The sequence below is a fragment of the Lolium rigidum genome, chromosome 6 (genome assembly GCF_022539505.1).
Source record: "Lolium rigidum isolate FL_2022 chromosome 6, APGP_CSIRO_Lrig_0.1, whole genome shotgun sequence".
Lineage (NCBI taxonomy): Eukaryota > Viridiplantae > Streptophyta > Magnoliopsida > Poales > Poaceae > Lolium > Lolium rigidum.
The window spans coordinates 214,157,076-214,175,283 of record NC_061513.1 but is presented as its reverse complement, the minus strand read 5'-3'; the positions used below and the strand labels follow the sequence as shown (position 1 = coordinate 214,175,283).

At 46.2% G+C, this 18,208-nt stretch overlaps 1 protein-coding gene and 1 long non-coding RNA gene across 5 annotated transcripts; both read left to right on the top strand.

The window, feature by feature from the left end:
- The first annotated feature begins 1,393 nt into the window (after positions 1-1,393).
- Positions 1,394-16,321, top strand: LOC124667955 (7-methyl-GTP pyrophosphatase-like). 2 transcript variants are annotated; one of them, XM_047205176.1, is made up of 8 exons: positions 1,394-1,532; positions 1,633-1,704; positions 2,104-2,196; positions 14,906-14,975; positions 15,059-15,150; positions 15,738-15,779; positions 15,935-16,015; positions 16,115-16,321. In XM_047205176.1, exons 1-8 carry the CDS (start codon positions 1,452-1,454, stop codon positions 16,193-16,195), a joined length of 612 nt encoding a protein of 203 aa, XP_047061132.1. In that variant the 5' UTR covers positions 1,394-1,451; the 3' UTR covers positions 16,196-16,321. The 2 variants fall into 2 exon arrangements, with proteins under 2 accessions (XP_047061132.1, XP_047061133.1); XM_047205177.1 differs by lacking the exon at positions 2,104-2,196.
- Positions 8,170-13,991, top strand: LOC124667956. 3 transcript variants are annotated; one of them, XR_006991498.1, is made up of 8 exons: positions 8,170-8,731; positions 8,826-8,882; positions 9,018-9,075; positions 9,958-10,069; positions 10,189-10,293; positions 11,320-11,478; positions 11,588-12,963; positions 13,687-13,991. It is a non-coding gene; the product is annotated as an uncharacterized LOC124667956 (long non-coding RNA). The 3 variants fall into 3 exon arrangements; XR_006991499.1 differs by having other exon boundaries at positions 8,170-8,882; positions 11,588-12,810; positions 12,906-12,963; XR_006991497.1 differs by having other exon boundaries at positions 8,170-8,882.
- Positions 16,322-18,208: the final 1,887 nt, after the last annotated feature.

Here is an 18,208-nt window from a genome sequence, read left to right as displayed (position 1 = left end):
CCCGGCCGCTACGCTGCGGCTGGCCGGCCGAAGTGCCGCCGCCGCCCACCCACCGCCGCCCTGTCTTCTCTTTCTCCGGGGAGCGCCGCCGGCGTGCCAAGAGCAGAGCCACCGCCGTGCCCCTCCGGGCCCCGCCCGGGCCCGGATCCGGGCCGAGCGGCCACTGCCATGGCGCCGCTCGTGCAGCTCCGCCGCCAACGGCCGCGCCGCCACCCCTCCTCCCACCCGACGTGGGGATCTCACCCCGCCACGCCGGACCGCCGCCGGCCGAGGAGCACCTCCCGGCCGCACCTACCCCGCGCGGCGCCGCGCCGAGGAGGGAAAGTCGAGGGCCGCCGCCGCCGGCGCCGCCGGGCCTTGCCCGGCGACGCACGCCGACGACGGCGGAGGAGAAGGGGAGGAGGGGGGAGCTGGACGAGGGGGAGTGGCGGCGCGGCCCCGTCGCCCGCGGGGGACGACGCGGTCGCGAGAGCGTTTTTTCGCCTTTCGAGCGGCGAGTGTCGGTCAAAATCTCTTGGCTAGATACTTTATGAACTCAATCTTGTACTATGTACATATTATTAATTTATATAAATAGAAAAATAACACAGTAGGGAGTTTTTTTCCTACTGTTTTTGTGCCAAAAAAGGCGGCTTTAAAACCCATCTAGGGTTTCGTCCCTCTTGCCGGCGACGCTGCCGGTCTGCGTCGCCTCCGGTGGCCTTGGGCCTTGGAGGTGTGGCGGACCGTGGCCTCTCACCGGCGGGAAGGTTTCAGTTCTTCGTTTAGTTCGTTTTCAGTGTATTCTTCGGGATGGTGAGGCGGCGGCTACTTCCTGAAGTCAGAATAAGGTCCTCCCTGTCCTATCCTCGCTCCGGTGGTGCATTTAGCGCCAGCGGAGGGCGCGCGGAGTTGTGTGTCCGGCGGACCTCCCGTGATCCGGTTCGTCTTTCATTGGCGATGATTGCTGCTCTTGTGCGCTGGTCTTTTGGGGCCTTAGCATGACGACTTCCCGTCTATCTAGTACAACAAGTTTTACTATGACAAGCTTTGCCTGGCTTCGGTGATGGAGGGGTGAGGATGGCGACGCGCCTTTGGCTCGTGCTAGTGTTAGTCGTCGTTAGGTGGTCTAATGATCTATTTACAATTTTTATTGCTTTTAAATATCTTTGTACGAGTTGATGATCATTAATAGATCGGTGGAATTTTCGCCAAAAAAAAAAAATCGTCGTGATGTCTTTGGAAGAAAAAAGATGGACCGAAGTGTTAAGAAGACCTCTCAATCCTCCAATTTTTTTTCTGTCAATCCTCCAATGTTGACATCTCCCTTCCTCTCCCTTGTTTCCTCCGTCTCGGTGAGTTCAAGAATGGCCGTCTCTTCGCCTCAGGGTACGCACCCCCGACCTCACCGCCGCCTGTTGGGTCAATCTCATTCCCTAACCGGGTTTGTATGTTTACCTTGGTTTTATTGAATGATGAAGCTGATCCTCGGCTCCGCGTCGCGGTCGCGCCGTCAGATTCTTTCCGAGATGGGCTACCAGTTCACAGTGCTTGTACGTGATTCCCCCTTTTTTTTCTGTGAAAGGTTTACTCTATCCTTTTTCTTGCGATTTATCTCTTTTGTTTTCTTGTTTCCCCTCGGTTGGGATTTAGAGCGCGGACATTGACGAGGAGATCAGAATAGAGAAGCCAGAGGAACTGGTGGTCGCCTTGGCTCACGAGAAAGTAAATTCCTTTTTTCCTCTTACTCAAGAACTAGGTCCTGTTATCTTTGTAAAGTTGTTATAATTTTTTTGGTTGGGTTTCAGAAAAGTTCTTAAGAACGAATGCATAATTTAGGTAAGAGTGAAGTTTGCTTCGCAGCAGGGTTTTAAATTAACTATTTATGGTGATAAAACGAATTTGTAGCAGGTCGTCACTTGGAAAGGTTTGTCCATCTTTTATCAAGAACAAGGGTGGTTAGCATGTGTTACTACCTGTTTAAAGGGATTTGTGTTATTTTTTGGCACCTCATTTATATTTCTTCTTTTAACGAAGAAAAACAAGAAATGGTCAAATTGTGCCAGTTGAAGTTCTGGTTATGCTTCGGTTAGTAGTGTTCACAATGCTATATCCATGCTGTAGGCAAATGCAATATTGACGAAGATGGTGAAAAATGGGATGATGCAAGATATTGTTGAATCTCAAGAGACTACCTTGTTGATCACTGCTGACAAAGTATGTAGCTGAAATTCCTTTTCACAAGCCCTTTCAAAAGTACTCTTTAGTCACAACTGTGATGTTAGTTTCATGTGGATATAGCAGAATGGTAGTCACTTTTACAATAAATTTCTAGAATCTGCAGGGAGTGAACCTGGAAAGAGCCATTATTGCCTGATTGTACTTGTTATTAGTGATGTATAGACCCTTTTACTGTATATTTCTAGTGTATGAGGGGTTCCCTGCATATTGCATCATGTACATGTACTGGCCTTTGGCCCTACAGTGAATACTAGTTGCTCATTCACAACATGGTATCAGAGCTCTAGGTTTAGCTCTTTGCACGCTGCAACTCCGTGCTCGATCCGCGCTGCCGCCGATGATCTTTTCGGCCCGCGCTGCTCCACCTTCTTCTTCCTCTCCCGTTCTAGTTGGGATCGATTTTCGTCGGATTTGAGCTCCAAATTGAGCTCCTCCTCCAACATCTCCGGCCGGCCACGCTCAGGCCGCCACCTTCTTCGGCTGGCCTCACCCCTGCCAGCCCCGATCCGGCCGCTGCTGCCCCGATCCGGCCGCTGCAGGCCCCGATCTGGCCGCAGCTGCCCCGTCTCCGGCAGACTGGCTGCTTCCCCGATCCGGCCGCTGCAGGCCTTGATCCGGCCGGTGCAGGCCCCGATCCGGCTGTTGCAGGCCCCGATCCGGCCGCTGCTGCCCCGGCCCCGATCATGGCGTCCTCCGCGTCTGGCTATGTCAGTATTCCTCGGTGTCCAACTATGGGGAGTTTGCTGACTTTATGCGCATTCATATGCGTGGTCTTCGGCTGTGGGGTGTTCTTACTGGCGAGGTCTCTTGTCCGCCACACCCCACTGCTCCTGTGTCTCCTACCCCGCCATCCGTGCCACAGGCCCTTGCTGAGGATGCTACTCAGGCTGATCGGGACGCAGCCAAGTCTGCCAAGACTGCTGCTGATGAGGCATATGAGGAGCAGGTACTTGCCTATTCAGAGGCTCTTGGCTCCTATCGCGATAGTCTTGCTACTTTTACTCAGTGGTGTGATGAGGATGCTAGAGCTGCTGCTGTTCAGCCACAGTTTGCTTCTGAGTTTATGAGCTTGCTACTGTTGCTGAGATGTGGTCCTCACCTTCGTCAGCGCTATCAGCCTTCTGGGGATTCTCTGTACTTGTCTGTGTTGCGCCAGGAGCATGATCTTCAGCAGGGTGACTTTACTGTTGATGAGTTCTACACCCGCAGTGCGGCCATCCGGCGCCGGCTTGACTCCCTTCGCAGTTGTTGTCCGTGGTACTTGCCGGTGTTGCCGGACGATGACGTTCGGATATGGACTTCTAGAGGATCCATGAGTTCTGTCTCGACTTCGTCCGCAGTTTGAGCCCCGTCGTGCTCAGTTGTTTGCTCGGGGCCGTGTTCCTATCTCAGAGGTATTGACTGAGCTTCGTGCTGAGGAGACTCGTCTGCGTGGTGCTGGACTACTTGGGACACCTTCTGTTCTTGCTGCTCGAGTTCCCACTGCACCTGCACCGCCGCTTCTACCCACACCAGCGCCTGCTACTTCTGGAGGTGACCGCCCTTTTCGCGGTGGGGGTCGCCCTCGTCCTCCTCGGTTCTGCACACACTGTCGGAGGTCTGGTCACCTTGAGTCTGACTGCTATCAGAAGCAGCGCGATGTGCCTCCTCGTGCTCCACCTTCCGAGCCTGTCACCACCGGTTTCACTGAGCACGATATAGCGAGACTTCAGCGTCTCCTTGCCTCTTCCGGCTCTGCTTCGACGGGTATTGCTGCCTCCGCGGCTGTTTCCTCTACACAGTCAGGTACATCTTCGTGGGTTCTGGATTCTGGAGCTTCTTTCCACATGTCTCCTGATTCTTCCTCTCTTTCTTCTCTTCGCCCTCTTCCTCTTCCTGTTCGTGTTCTTACTGCTGATGGTACTTCTCTTCCTGTTGCTGGTCGTGTCACTCTTTCTGCTCCCTCCTTTTCCGTTCCTGATGTTTCTCATGTTCCCCGTCTTACCATGAACTTGTTTTCCGCTGCTCAACTTACTGATTCTGGTTGTCGGGTCATTCTTGATGTCGATTCTTGTTCTGTCCAGGACACTCACACTCGGGCACTGGTTGGGGCTGTCCCTCGGTGCCGTGACTCCCAGGGACTTTGGGAGCTTGCCTGGCTTCATGTTCATTCTTCCACCACTTCACCGACTGCACCAAGTGTGCTTGCTGCTTCCACTACCGCCTCCTTCCAGCAGTGGCATCATCGTCTTGGTCATCTTTGTGGTTCTCGCTTGTCATCTTTACTTCGTCGAGGTCTTCTGGGGCCTGTCTCAGGAGATGTCTCGCTTCAGGGTTGTCAGGGATGTAGGCTTGGTAAACAGAATTAGTTAACTTATCCCACTAGTGAGTCTGTATCTCAGCGTCCCTTTGATTTGGTCCATTCTGATGTATGGGGTCCGGCTCCCTTTACTTAAAAGGGGGGCCAACGCTACTATGTTATTTTTATCGATGCTTTCTCTCGCCACACTTGGATCTATTTTATGACTTCTCGTAGCGAGGTTCTCTCGATATATAAGAGTTTTGCTGCCATGGTCCATACTCAGTTTTCCACGCCTATACGTGTCTTTTGAGCTGATTCTACTGGTGAGTATATCTCCCAGCTGTTGCGTGGTTTTCTTGCTGAGCAGGGCACTCTTGCTAAGTTCTCCTGCCCTGGCGCCCATGCCCAAATTGGCGTGGCTGAGCGCAAGCATCGCCACCTGCTTGAGACGGCTCGTGCGATGATGATCGCTGCCTCTCTTCCTCCTCACTTCTGGGCTGAGGCCATGTCTATTTCCACCTATCTCATCAACCTTCAGCCCTCCACAGCCTTGCAGGGTGGTATTCCTCTTGAGCGTCTCACTGGGCACACTCCTGATTACTCGACCCTTCGTCTTTTTGGTTGCGTTTGCTATGTTCTTCTTACTCCACGCGAACGCACCAAGCTGACTGCTCAATCTGTTGAGTGTGTCTTTCTTGGCTACAGCCCTGAGCACAAGGGATATAAGTGTTGGGATCCTATTGCTCGTCGGATGCGCATATCTCGGGATGTCACTTTTGATGAGTCCCATCCTTTCTACCCACGTCCCTCCTCTTCCTTCTCGGTAGATGATATCTCTTTTCTCATGTTCCCTGACTCACCTCCTCCTGTGCCTCCGGTCCCCCGATTCTCTCACCACCACCACCTTCTCCTCCTTCGCCCATCAGACCACCCTCTCCTCCCTCACCATCTTCCCCACCCTCCACACCTTCCTCTCCCATGTCACCTTCCTCGCCTACGGTGGTTCCTCCTTACCCTTTTCACTACTCCCGTCGTCCACGTGATGATGATGACGCTCCTCCTGACATGCCCTCCACCTCGGGTGTGATGCCCTCTCCATCTGAGCCGCCTCATCATCTTCGTGCTCGTCCTCGTCCTCCCCCTGATCGCTATTCTCCCACTCACTACGGTCTTTCTGCTGTCCCTGAGCCGACCTCTTATCGGGACGCTCTTGCTCATCCCGAATGGCAGCTAGCGATGGCTGAGGAGATTTCTGCTCTCGAGCGTACTGGCACCTGGGATGTGGTCTCTCCTCCTTCCTCTGTTCGTCCCATCACCTGCAAGTGGGTCTACAAGATTAAGACTCGCTCCGATGGTTCTCTTGAGCGCTACAAGGCTCGTCTTGTCGCTCGCGGTTTTCAGCAGGAGCATGGCCGTGACTATGATGAGACCTTTGCTCGAGTGGCTCACATGACCACCTGTTCGTACTCTTCTTCGCTGTTGCTTACGTTCGTCACCGGTCCGTCTCTCGGCTTGATGTGCGGAATGCTTTTCTTAACGGTGAGTTAAGTGAGGAGGTATACATGCAGCCACCTCCTGGCTACTCTGTTCCCGATGGCATGGTCTGTCGTCTCCGGCGCTCTCTCTATGGCCTTAAGCAAGCCCCTCGCGCCTGGTTTCAACGTGTGGTCACCGCTGCTGGTTTCGTCCCTAGCGCACATGACCCTGCGCTCTTTGTCCACACATCCTCTCGTGGTCGGACTCTCCTTCTCCTTTATGTTGATGACATGATCATCACAGGCGACGACCCTGAGTACATTGCCTTTGTTAAGGCCCGTCTTCGCGATCAGTTTCTCATGACTGATCTTGGTCCTCTCCGCTACTTTCTTGGGCTTGAGGTTTCCTCTACCTCCGATGGCTTCTATATCTCCCAGGAGAAGTATATTCAGGACCTTCTCACTCGTGCTTCTCTTTGTGATGAGCGCGTTGTCGAGACTCCTATGGAGCTCAATGTCCGCCTCCGTTCCACTGACGGTGATCCTCTTCCGGACCCGACTCGCTATCGTCACTTGGTTGGGAGTCTTGTCTACCTTGCTGTCACACGTCCTGACATCTCCTACCCCGTCCACATTCTGAGTCAGTTCATGGCTGCTCCCATTTGTGTCCACTATAGTCATCTTCTTCGTGTCCTTCGCTATCTTCGCGGCACTATCTCCCGTCGGCTTTTCTTTCCTCGCTCCAGCTCCTTACAGCTCCAGACCTACTCAGATGCTACCTGGGCTAGCGATCCGAGAGGATCGCAAGTCTCTTCTCGCCTCTTGTGTCTTTCTTGGTGGCTCTCTCATTGCTTGGAAGACCAAGAAGCAGGTTGCAGTCTCGTTCGAGTGTTGAGGCTGAGTTGCGAGCGATGGCACTCTTGACGGCTGAGGTGACTTGGTTACGCTGGTTACTTGCGGACTTTGGTGTTTCTGCTGACGCTCTGACTCCGCTCTTATCGGACAGTACTGGTTCCATCAGCATTGCGCGTGATCCGGTGAAGCACGAGCTCACAAAACACATCGGTGTTGATGCCTTCTATATGCGTAAGGCTGTGCAGGATCAGGTTATGGCTCTTCATTATGTGCCTTCCGAGCTACAGCTTGCTGACTTCTTCACGAAGGCCCAGACTAGAGCACAACATGAGTTCTTCCTCTCCAAACTCAGTGTTCCTGATTCACCATAAGTTTAGGGAGGGGGGGGGGGGTGTGTTAGTGATGTATAGACCCTTTTACTGTATATTCCTAGTGTATGAGGGGTTCCCTGCATATTGCATCATGTACATGTACTGGCCTTTGGCCCAAGAGTGAATACTAGTTGCTCATTCACAACAGTACTTACATGCCTAAGCTACCACTGCATTTCAAGATTTAGTGCTACTGCCACGGCAGTTTTTGCTCTGGTGTTTCTTTTTCTTTTTGAAAAGGAGTTTAACCCCCGGCCTGTGCACCGATTGATGCACACAATCATTCTTGTGGTGTTTCAAGATATATGGTCCAGTTGCTCTTGATATTGTGTTGTTGGCGTTGCGGTGGCACAACTCTCCTGGAGGGTTGGCATGTTCATCTTCGTTGGAGCGTCCCATGTCTGCTCCTCCCATAGCAGTTCTGGCGTCTTCTATTAGGCTTTCTGAGTTCGGCCCTTTGTTCTCGGGTCTTGAGTGGGCTTGGCCATGCGTTGGGGTTGTATGGTTTTTGCCCGGTTTTCCGCTAATTATCTCGGCATTTTCTTCTAATTAATAGATAATGCAAAGCTTTTCCCTTCGTTTTTAAAAAAGATATATGGCCCAGAGACTTTAGTGATCCCCATTTGGTTTAGGAGTTGGACACATATGGTGCTAGAAGGACAATAACTACTATATTAACCGGGAACCAACATCTTTTTTGTCATAATTTTGAGACCTGCTGGGAATTTACGTGGGGCTGACACGTATGTTGTTTGGATTATTTTGTTTTTGCTGGGTTCTGCTTGTGTGCAGCTTCGGTGCTCTCTACCAATTTTACAGGTTGTTTGTGGATTGGACGGCTGCTGGCGCGTGTGCGTTCGGGCAGTGTTGGCACGCGTGAGATTTGGTCTTGCGTTTTGATGGTCCCTTATTATGTGGCTTTTGCGTTTTGCTGGTAGGCCAGCATCACTTTCAGTTTCAGGTTTTGTCTGCCACCGCTTTGACTCTCTCTTCTTGCCACTGTTTGTTCTAGAAAAGTCATGTCGACTGCTGCGCCCTGCTTCATCTTCCCCTATGATTCTCCCCGTATCAATCAGCCTCGCCTCGCCTTGCTCTGCCTCCACCCCTATCCCTTGGCATGAATTCTTCCCCAGATGAGCCTAGGGGTTGTCGCCTTTTGATCAAGGAGAGAGAAGAGGAAATACGAGGTCGGGTCGTCGCCGGCGGCACCAAGCTGACCATATAGCCAGCATGTTCATCCCCCACACCAAGATTTTGGGAATCAGATCTGTAACATGCCGGTCAAATAGACCGTCACCGCCCCGAGCCGTAGACCTCCATCTTCCCCGACCAGCTCCCATCCATGCCCTCCAGCACCATCGGGTTTCCTCTGTGCCCCCAACAACACAGGCGAGCCCCTTGTCCTCTCTCTGCATGTGTACCCCTATCTATGCCGCCTGTGCTCTATGTAGGAGCAGGTGGAGCGGCCGCGGCCGGCGCACGCCCATGAGGAGCCCGTGCCTGGATTCGTGGGGTGTCTGTTACCTGAGGTCGTCGGTAGACACTGACTGAACCGCCGCCTCTGTCCTACCATACGCTCTCTGCCCTCCACGGATCTCTCTGATTTTGTGCAGCACATTGCAGGTGTTGAAGGAGGAACAGGGCCGGCAACCAGAACAGGAGCAGTACCGGAACAACAAGGTATAGACCTTAGTTTTCTTGATTCAAGCCTTTCTTTCTGTTCTCTGAGGGTCATTTTTCCTTAGATGTCTCTGAACGAGAGGAACAATACATCTCTAAGTTACCAGTTCTTGATCCCCAAATCTCTTTTGCAAGTTGGGCAGCCACCAAAAGCGACCTGGGAGTTGGAACAGTGGTTGTTTAAAGCAAACACGTAAGCCTCACAAGGTTTTGGTAAATACTGTCATGTGAATCTACATAAGTTCATTTTTTAAGGCGCTGATGGAAAATAATATCTGCTTGCAAAAAATAAACATACTCTTAAAAAGAATAACTAATATCAAAACTGCAATCGGATTACCATCCATCCTTAACTGGTGAATACAGTTAAGCTGATATCCATGATCAATGTACTTAACTTTTTCTCAGAGTGTAATTAGTATCAGTATTCTGACAGTGAGTATTTCCACATGGTGATACTTGTTTGCTACATGAGATCCATAACGGTAAACATAGTTTACATTGATCGAAAATTTTAGACTGTTGGATGCAGTATTTTACTACATCCAATTGCAGTATGAAAATACAATATCTTGATTCTTAACAGTAAAGCAACAAGGGAAATATCAAGCAGTGAATAATGCATGTGTATACTGTCAGACTAGCATTAAACTATCTGTGTGAAAGTGCGTCAAAGAATATGCTTCTACTAATGTCAAAGGACACATGTACCTTTATAGAACGAAGCTGTGCGTGCCATTTCTTCCTTACCTCCTGAATGTTATTAGCTACACCTTGATAGAATAAAGTGCATGCCATTTTCTTTACCTCCTGAATTTTCGTAGTTTGACCTTTTGCTAGAACCAAATAAAACAAAGCTATGTATTCCTGACAAAAAACACCCAGCTATGAATTACCTCCTGAACTTTCTTAGTTAGTTGTTGCAAGTAACATGTTGTGTATGCCATTTGTTCTTTATTTCCCTTGAATTTTCTTACTTAGAAACCACTGAGCTCTAAATAATTTGCATAGAACAAATAATTTATATGTATATATATCTTTATGTGTTTCTGTTAACGCCCTCCCACATGTGCAGATCCCACTGAATGTAGAGATTATCTAGCCAAAGGATGGTAACCTGAGTACAAGTATGTCTGCAGAAGAAAGATACCTTTCCACAAGTTATGGAGATCTTAACAAGAAAATAGGTGAGGTGCCCTATACACAATACAGTTCGAAGCTCAGGGCTCAAATTTGTATCTCCAAATTAACTAGGACGAAGGGAAGTCTTATGCTCATTATTCCCTATGTTTGTATGGCGTTGCAGGATAGCCGATTGATGAATTTTTCTTAGGTTTCCATTCCAAAAAATCGCTATTCCCTCCTGCTAAGATATGTGAACAAGTACTTGGTGAGAAGACGGTACAAACGAGTAAGATGCTTCTGTTAACTTTGATTTGTTACTCTTCAGTTTTTCTTCTTTCGCAAACTACGCTTGATAAATATTCATTGACTTATGTATTTACCTATTCAATCTATATATTTTCAGGTAACTTTTTGCCTTCATATTTTTCTTAGGAGGACGTATATCGTTCACTTTATAGTTATGGAATTGAGTCAACTTACTATTCTTTTTATTGATACTAAACAACTATTATGTTGGGGTTAAGTTCTTTCATCAATATCTTACTATTTTTTCTTCGGCGCACACGTTGAGATGCATGATTAAAAAAAGATAATTGTTGTCTATACATATGTGCTCATCTAAAAAAATCCTTGGTCTAAAACATCAGAAAGCAGAAGTACAAATGTAAGAATATGTTCATGCCCGTGGTCTTCATGAAAGATACTGTGCTTCTACTCTACTCAGATAACTTATTTAACTTATAAAATTTCTCCACCCAAGATGAAGATGATAGTGAAAGCATATTGAGTCATATCTATTTTATCTTCATGGTTTGCAGGTTTTAATTTTCCAGTGTAGCTATAATTGAATAGTAATTCAGATGATGCGTACCAAAGCTCTTTATAACCATATAACCCTTCTGGCCTTTTTTTTTTGGTAGACTTAGTGAAACTACATGCTCGGTACTAGGAGCTTGCCTGCTTTATCACTATGCATAATTATTAATTGCTAATTAGCCTCCGCGAAGTCTTTAAAAACCCATAGGATGACATGCCTGCTTTCATATTTGATGCATCATGTTTATTCTGTTTAGGTGAGAGCATTTCATATTTCTGGCATTAGCTTTACAGTAAGCAGAAGAAAGTACCAGGCCTTGTGCATTAGTCCCTTCAGCAATTATCATGCTTTCAAATGAGTGGATGCAAGGCACACAGGTGGCCGGCTGCTGCTGCTGCTCTCTCTCTCTCTCTCTCTCTCTCTCTCTCTCTCTCTCTCTCTCTCACCTTGTGTTGCTCTTCGTAGGATGACGTCATCGCTGAGATGTGCATGCAGGGAGGGATAGTCGTGGACAGGGTGGGTCGACCACAAGATCTCCGAGGGCTTGGCCTGGACAACCTGGGAGGGTTGGCGATGTCCACAAGGAGGAGTCCGCGAGCAAGGATGGTCACACCGTCAAGTCTGCTCCGGAGACCGCCTAGCTTGCCACCTCCGGTAATTTGGCGCTCATGCCACGGTGTCTCTTTTTTGTTCGTCATGTGGTCGAGCGCTCACGGAGTTCGAATGGTGATGCTCACCCATTTAATTTGATTTGTGTGTGCAGGGACGACAAGCGGAAAGGGAGGGGACACAAAGGAGGTAGCGGAGAAGTTCGGGCAGACCAGGACACGGCAAGGGAGGCACTGAGAGGGTCATCCGGCGAGCCTGTTGTGCTCCTTGGCCCACTCCAATTTGCTCACCCTTCTCTTCTTGTTCTCTTTGGTATGGCTCTGCTGATAGGATCTTTTTTCCCTCATAGATTGATGATTGACGTATTTGCTTTTCTCTCCTCTTTTGTATGTTCAAATTAGATATATTTATCTTGCTTTCATACCGTCAAGGGTGGCTTCACCATAAAGCTCCGTTCTCCTGGAATTTATATCCTCAAAATATTGAACTCATGGTTTATTGGTTTTTAGAGCTTCTTATTTAAAGCATTTGAGTTGCTTAATTAGTCCTGTAATGCCAGATATTATGTTTATGGCTTATAGGTCGGCAGATATGCTTATTAAACATTGATTTTCCTGAGTCCTGAGTTCTCATGTTAACGAGAGGTGCATTTTGAATAATTTCCAGTAAATAAATGTGTGGGAGCACGGAAGTAAACTTTGTTTCTGGGTCTGCTTGCAAATTTCATATTGTTCTCTGAATCTTTTAGGTAATCATGGCATACTTTCTCTGAAGGAATTTTTTGGATTAACCGTTTACTTGGGTGCATTTAATACAGGAGGACTTTATAGTGTTTTTCACAATTATTCTTGCCAACATATAATCCTATGGCTTTCATGTATGGTCACGTTTTATGTGGGTGAGATTTGTATATGCATATATAGGATTATTATGAACATCATGATGCATGTTTCAAACTGGAGGTTTCATGCCAATTCTTCTTGTGCATTTAGGTGAGGGCTTAATCTTACATAAGGGATCGATTGTATTTATGCGTTTTTTATGTAATCATTGGTTCAACTGGGTTTGGTAAAATTATGCTTGATAATTACTCTTTTGATTAAAGCATTTTCTTACAGTCCACTATGAGCTAATTTATTCTTGTGTGTTCGTGATAGTTTTTGTTGTCGCGCCTATTTTTATGTAACCAGGCTTGAAAAGGATTTGTTGGAGGCAAGTCGATGTATTTGGGTACTGTTTGGTACACTTTGACATACATGTTGGCTTCTTGCTTTCGCTTAACTGTTCTGCATTGTTCTCAAATTAATTCCCTTAAGTGTTGGATTTTGTAAATGCTGCCACTATCATTGGGGATAGTTTGCTGATGATAATCAACCGGTAATTTACTATTATGTACATTATGCTAATTTATCTCAATGGTTCGTGGTATGTATCTTGACTCACTACTGTCAATTTGCATCCATGGCGTGGAGGAGTTGTTGAATGCCCTTCCAAGACACTTTAATCCGAGCCGAAGGTTTCTCTTGAAAGGTATTACTTCTTCTCCTTGCTCCTACCATAGTCATCACTCATCGTTATTGAGCTTATCAGATTTGCATGGACTTTATATGTCCAACAAGATACGCATGTATATTTTTATATGAACAACTAGATACACATGTTTATTTTGCTTTCCATTTTTAATAAAATAGTATCGAAGATATTTGTTGATTCTTTGTTCCGATTCTTATTCTTACTTGGAGTTGTTTTGACTGGAGCTACTTTGTTCTTGCCATATGTCAATAAAGAAAATCTGTTATGATTGGAGCTATTTTGTTCTTGGTACAGTTTCCTGATCTATATATAGAAAAATCTACATAGTAATGGCAATTCATGGTTTAGATTGATTGGTGTGATGGTCTATTCTTATCATTTGGGTATACTATAAATACATTATTCGAACTTTTTTGGGGGAAAAGAGATTGTATTAATTCATATGAGAATGTTCATACAGTCACAAAGAACTACATGGCCTATTGCGACTGGTTCCTCATGCATCCACAGGCCAACGGTTACATTTGTTCTTAACTAATCTGGAGCCCGGCCGTTAGCCACACTATTGCAATCTCTCTCCACTCTCTGGAAACTATAAAATCGCAAAGCTTTTCTACCCTATGTAATAAAGTTGTAGATAGTGCAGTGTCTACAGAACGGCTTTGCACTTAAAGAGTTCGCAGTTTGGCACTTCCAATAATTACTGGTTTCTGTACCCAGGTAACAGCAAGTTTGACGTCATCAAGGCGGGCTTGGGCTTATTCTTCAGCATCAACACACCATCGCACCGTTCAACAAGATGTCGAGGAGAGAATTGGACGCTGCCGCTATGATCAGGAGCCGCCAGGGCATTGTTCGCCTCCCATGTCGACTCAATAAACGGGGCATCAACATTGATTTTTGTGTAGTTAGTAATTGGACGAAGCCAAAGCCAACCGTTAGCAGAATAAGAAATAGAGGTTGAGTTTATAGGAGCCTGATGTAAAATACGAGCGCCGAACAGAGCCTGACTTTTCTCTATTCAATGAAAACAGAGTTGACACTTATGAATATATTCACACGCTACGCTACACATGGGAACAGGACCACTCTAGCTTGCAACATAAATACTTTTTATTCATGCTCATGTCTACAAGAAAGGTGCGGCGTGCCGCCGCGCCAGTCTCTGCTAGTATCACCAATAATCCAACATGTCTGTTGTATTTCGGCATTGGATATTAAATGTTCTGGGAGTGATCAGATAATAATCCATGCCAAGAGGCACAAAATTGGGCGTTTGCATATATTTCCCACAGATAATCCAGATATTACACAGACAAGAATAGCAGTTAGGTTCATATGTGATTTCATTATGTTTGGGTCTTTGGTTATGGAATTTAGATAATTATAATCCAGGTGTTAGAGTACGTAATGGGCTTGGGCTGGCGCTATAGCCCATTAGTCTTAGGGTTAATTAGGGATAAGGATCGCTTTCTTAGGGGTCAAGTAAACCTCTCTATATAAGGAGAGGAGACGTATCAATCTAATCAAGCAAGAATTAAGAAGGAAATCCCTTCCCTTTTGCCCGGCCGTGGGCAAAAGGCCCCCGTCCGGCCTTCTCGCGCCCTCGCAGCCCTCTCTCTCCCTCCCAAACCCTAGCAACCACATAACACTAGGACACATCTAGGTCTTTTGTTTAGTATCCAATTTTTTTCTTGCTAATGACTAATTACTTTGGTTAAAATTGGAGAGACAAACTAGTTTTTGTAGACACGTTATGGCATCCGTGATTAAAATGGTAGCATTCATAGTTGAATATTAATTTATTTTCTCAAAACAGTGGAAGAATATATATACCCTTTGTGTTGCATGCCGCTGCACCTACCGTGTGTATGCATACATGTCAGTGCTTATTTACCCCCTTCCGCCTTGTTTTAATTTTTTTTTTTTTTTGATGTAGGTTGTGATCCATGATGGAGTTATTCGCAAAAAACCTACCACTTCAGAAGGGGCACGTAAATTCATCCAAGGTTTGTCTTCAAGTATTGTGTGTGATCTCAAATTACTTAGATGGCATGTTATACTTGTCCGTTTAACCATGTACTGCTTACAGGTTACTCCCAAAGCCATGCTTCAACAATTGGATCTGTTCTTGTTACAAATATGAAAAGTTGTGTTAGAATGGAAGGATGGGATAAATCTGAAGTAATAGCCAGATTCCCCTGATGTTTTCTTTTTCAAATGTTATTCCTCTGATGTTTCATGCATGAATGAGTACCTAAACCATGAATTCTGGATTTTTAATTCACATCAGTTTTTCAGTAACATGATTTGGTGTAATTCTAGCTTACTGTTAAAATATGGTCCCGCTTTCAGTCCCCTTAAATTGATGAAATGACAGTGACGGAGTGACCTAACATGCAGTGCTAACATGACCAGCTGACCACAACCTGTATGAGGATAGCTTTAAACTTTCAAAAATTGATGGGCCAATTCTCCTAATGATCAGGTGCTCTTGTGCTCTTCTATAAAGTTGAAATCCATCTTGAAGCTTCGAGACTAATTTGATATTTAGCATTTAGATTTACTGTATCATGGCTGAGCACAGAAGTAGTATATTACCTTTGTAGATTCCAATCAGAAATTAGGTGCTTTCTCAGATAACCCTGTTTACCACTGGCACACAACATCTAATGGATCCTAATGAATATGCAGAATCCAGTTATAAATATAATCCCATGTTCTCATCATCTTGAGTCCTCACACTTTCCACTATAATTGTTCCTGAGCAGGTTTACTTCCACAAGATACCCGATGAAGTAATTGATAGCCTGGTAAGTCAACAAAACACACCCACCAGTTCAAATTTGGCATGTTGTGCAGTGCTCCTTCCCGGTTTCTCAAGAAACGAAGTGTACGTTATGGAACATGCTGCACTCTTCCAATCATCTGATTTCTCAATGAAACTTTGCACTCGTGTATGTCTCAGATTGAGGAGGGCAGTGTCTTCTACGTAGCTGGTGGCCTTCTAGTGGAGCATCCGCTGACTTCGCCCCTCGTGGAATCCATTGTGAGTCGCATCCTTTACATGATCTGGCTCTAGGTTGGACCATATATTTCTATGTCTGCGAAAGTTGTCAACTGCATCTCAACATTGCAACCTGTGTAGGTCGGTACAATGGATAGTGTAATGGGGCTTCCTAAAGAACTCACGGAGAAGCTCATCAAGGCTTCACTTCAGGAGTCCTAGCTGCAAATTTCCGGACTAAGCTGGATGGTGCCTGGTGACCCGAAAATAAATCTCATATCAGGACGGAGGGGGTGTAGCTAGCAGCATCTTTGGAGTCTTGTTCTGCTACCAAACTCCCAGTTAGTGCTTGTTCAGTTAATCACCACATCAAGTGGTTTGGAGATTATTGGAGTGTGTTGAGGGAACTTTTGACTTACAAGGAATTTATGGTGCTCACCATTCTGTTCTGTGACCATGGTCTGTCATGCATAATGTGACTCACCATTCTGTTGTTTTGAACTGCCACCCCATCATACTGTTCATATTGAAATTTCTTAATGAACAAATGGTAGCATGATGTTATTCACTTTCCCTACCGCTACTTAGACTGCTCATAGTGGGGAGTAACATAAGGTGGTGTCATGCATAAGTTACTAGTACATGTTACTACCTTCATAGTGGAAACTAACTTAGAGGTGGTATCATGCAAAGTCTTATTTATTAGTTTGTAGACTCATTTTATCTTGGGGTGTGTGATATTATGGTAACATATCTAGTTACCACCTCCCTCTTTTTTTCATTTATTGCTATGCCATGTCATCAAATACCTTAAAATGTGTGATGTTACTACCTAAATTATTCCCACTATAAACAGTCTTACAACAGCGCTTACATAGAGAAAGATATCATAAATACTCCCTGGCAGCAAGTACATTATGAAGTGGATCTTTCTTTCTCTCACAACTCACATACTAACTCTGAACTTAAAGCCTAGCTAATGGCCTAACCATGCATTCTGATCTAGGTAATCTAGTCTCTTCACAAAGCATTTTTTTTCGTGTAATCATCATGCCCCTCATTAACCGTGATGAAATCTTAGTTTGATGTTCAGTAACTTCCTCTTGCATACTTGAGAACCACGAAAAGCTGCCCTGTCTAACATAGAACAGAATAGAATATATGCTTCTTGTCCTACTGCACTTGTCTCACTAATGGAACCAACTTGCAACACAAGCGTGAAAAGAAAGTCCAAATGACTTCTAACACTTAAAAGTGAGTCATTCATCTGGACAATGCTATAAAGATCATATTTTTTTTGATCCCGATGCATGTAAAAATACAAAAAAAACATCAAAATATACTTAATGTATAAATCTAGAAGCAGAGAAGAGCAGGAAACCACGCCTCGTTCTCCGAATTACTGTGAAAAAACTTCAAATCAAGTTTTGATGGGTATCACTAGGATAAACAGCCCTCCCGCACGACCCCCAACCCTAGCCCCCACCGCACCCCCTTCTCCCGCCGCCGCTGCCGGTGGCACCGTCGGGCAAAGCCCCGGTGGCGTGGCGGGGGGGGGGGGGGGGTCCCTCTGCTGCTGAAAGAACATCTCTCACATTATGTTTTGTGTGTTTGATGTCAATATATGTGATACACTAATGTTTGTTTAAGTGGTACAGGGATTACATAGATATTTATTCATGTGTGTTGGATATGGTCGTCTGTCAAAAGAAATCAGAAAAAGTTGGCCAGGCCGGATAATCCGGGCCGGATATTGTTGAAATATCCGGCCCCCTGATTTTGGCTAAGTCTTCGAGGAAAAGCAGCATAGATATAGGGGCCGGATTTTTGCCCGGATATTGTCCCGGTATTGTACCAGGGCCGGAATATCCGGGCCGGATATTTTGGAAATATCCGGCCCCCTCGAATTTGGCTAAGGACTGGAAGAAAAACAAGTCTGGCATAGGGCCGGACTTTTGGCCGGATAAAGTCACAGTTTTGTTCCGAAGGCCAGATTATCCGGGGGGGGGGGGGCGGATTATCCGGCCCTTACTTAGGCCGGAATATCCGGCCCCCCGGATGCTGCAACGGCTCATTTTTGTGAGAGGGTATAAATACCCCCCTTCTTCTACCTTGGTTGCTTGCTCAATCATTACACAAGAAATCTGCCAAGCCACCTCCATTAGAGCCACCTCAAGAAACTCAAGATTTGCAAGATCTCCTTCCTCCCCCAACCAAAGCTCTTGATCTTTGGAG

Excerpts from the sequence above, each read along its gene's own strand:
- LOC124667955 (XM_047205176.1), top strand. The coding sequence starts at position 1,452 with ATGATGAAGCTGATCCTCGGCTCCGCGTCGCGGTCGCGCCGTCAGATT. Across the intron at positions 1,533-1,632 it reads GCTACCAGTTCACAGTGCTT|AGCGCGGACATTGACGAGGA; the intron begins GTACGTGATTCC and ends GTTGGGATTTAG. Across the intron at positions 15,780-15,934 it reads ATGAAGTAATTGATAGCCTG|ATTGAGGAGGGCAGTGTCTT; the intron begins GTAAGTCAACAA and ends TGTATGTCTCAG.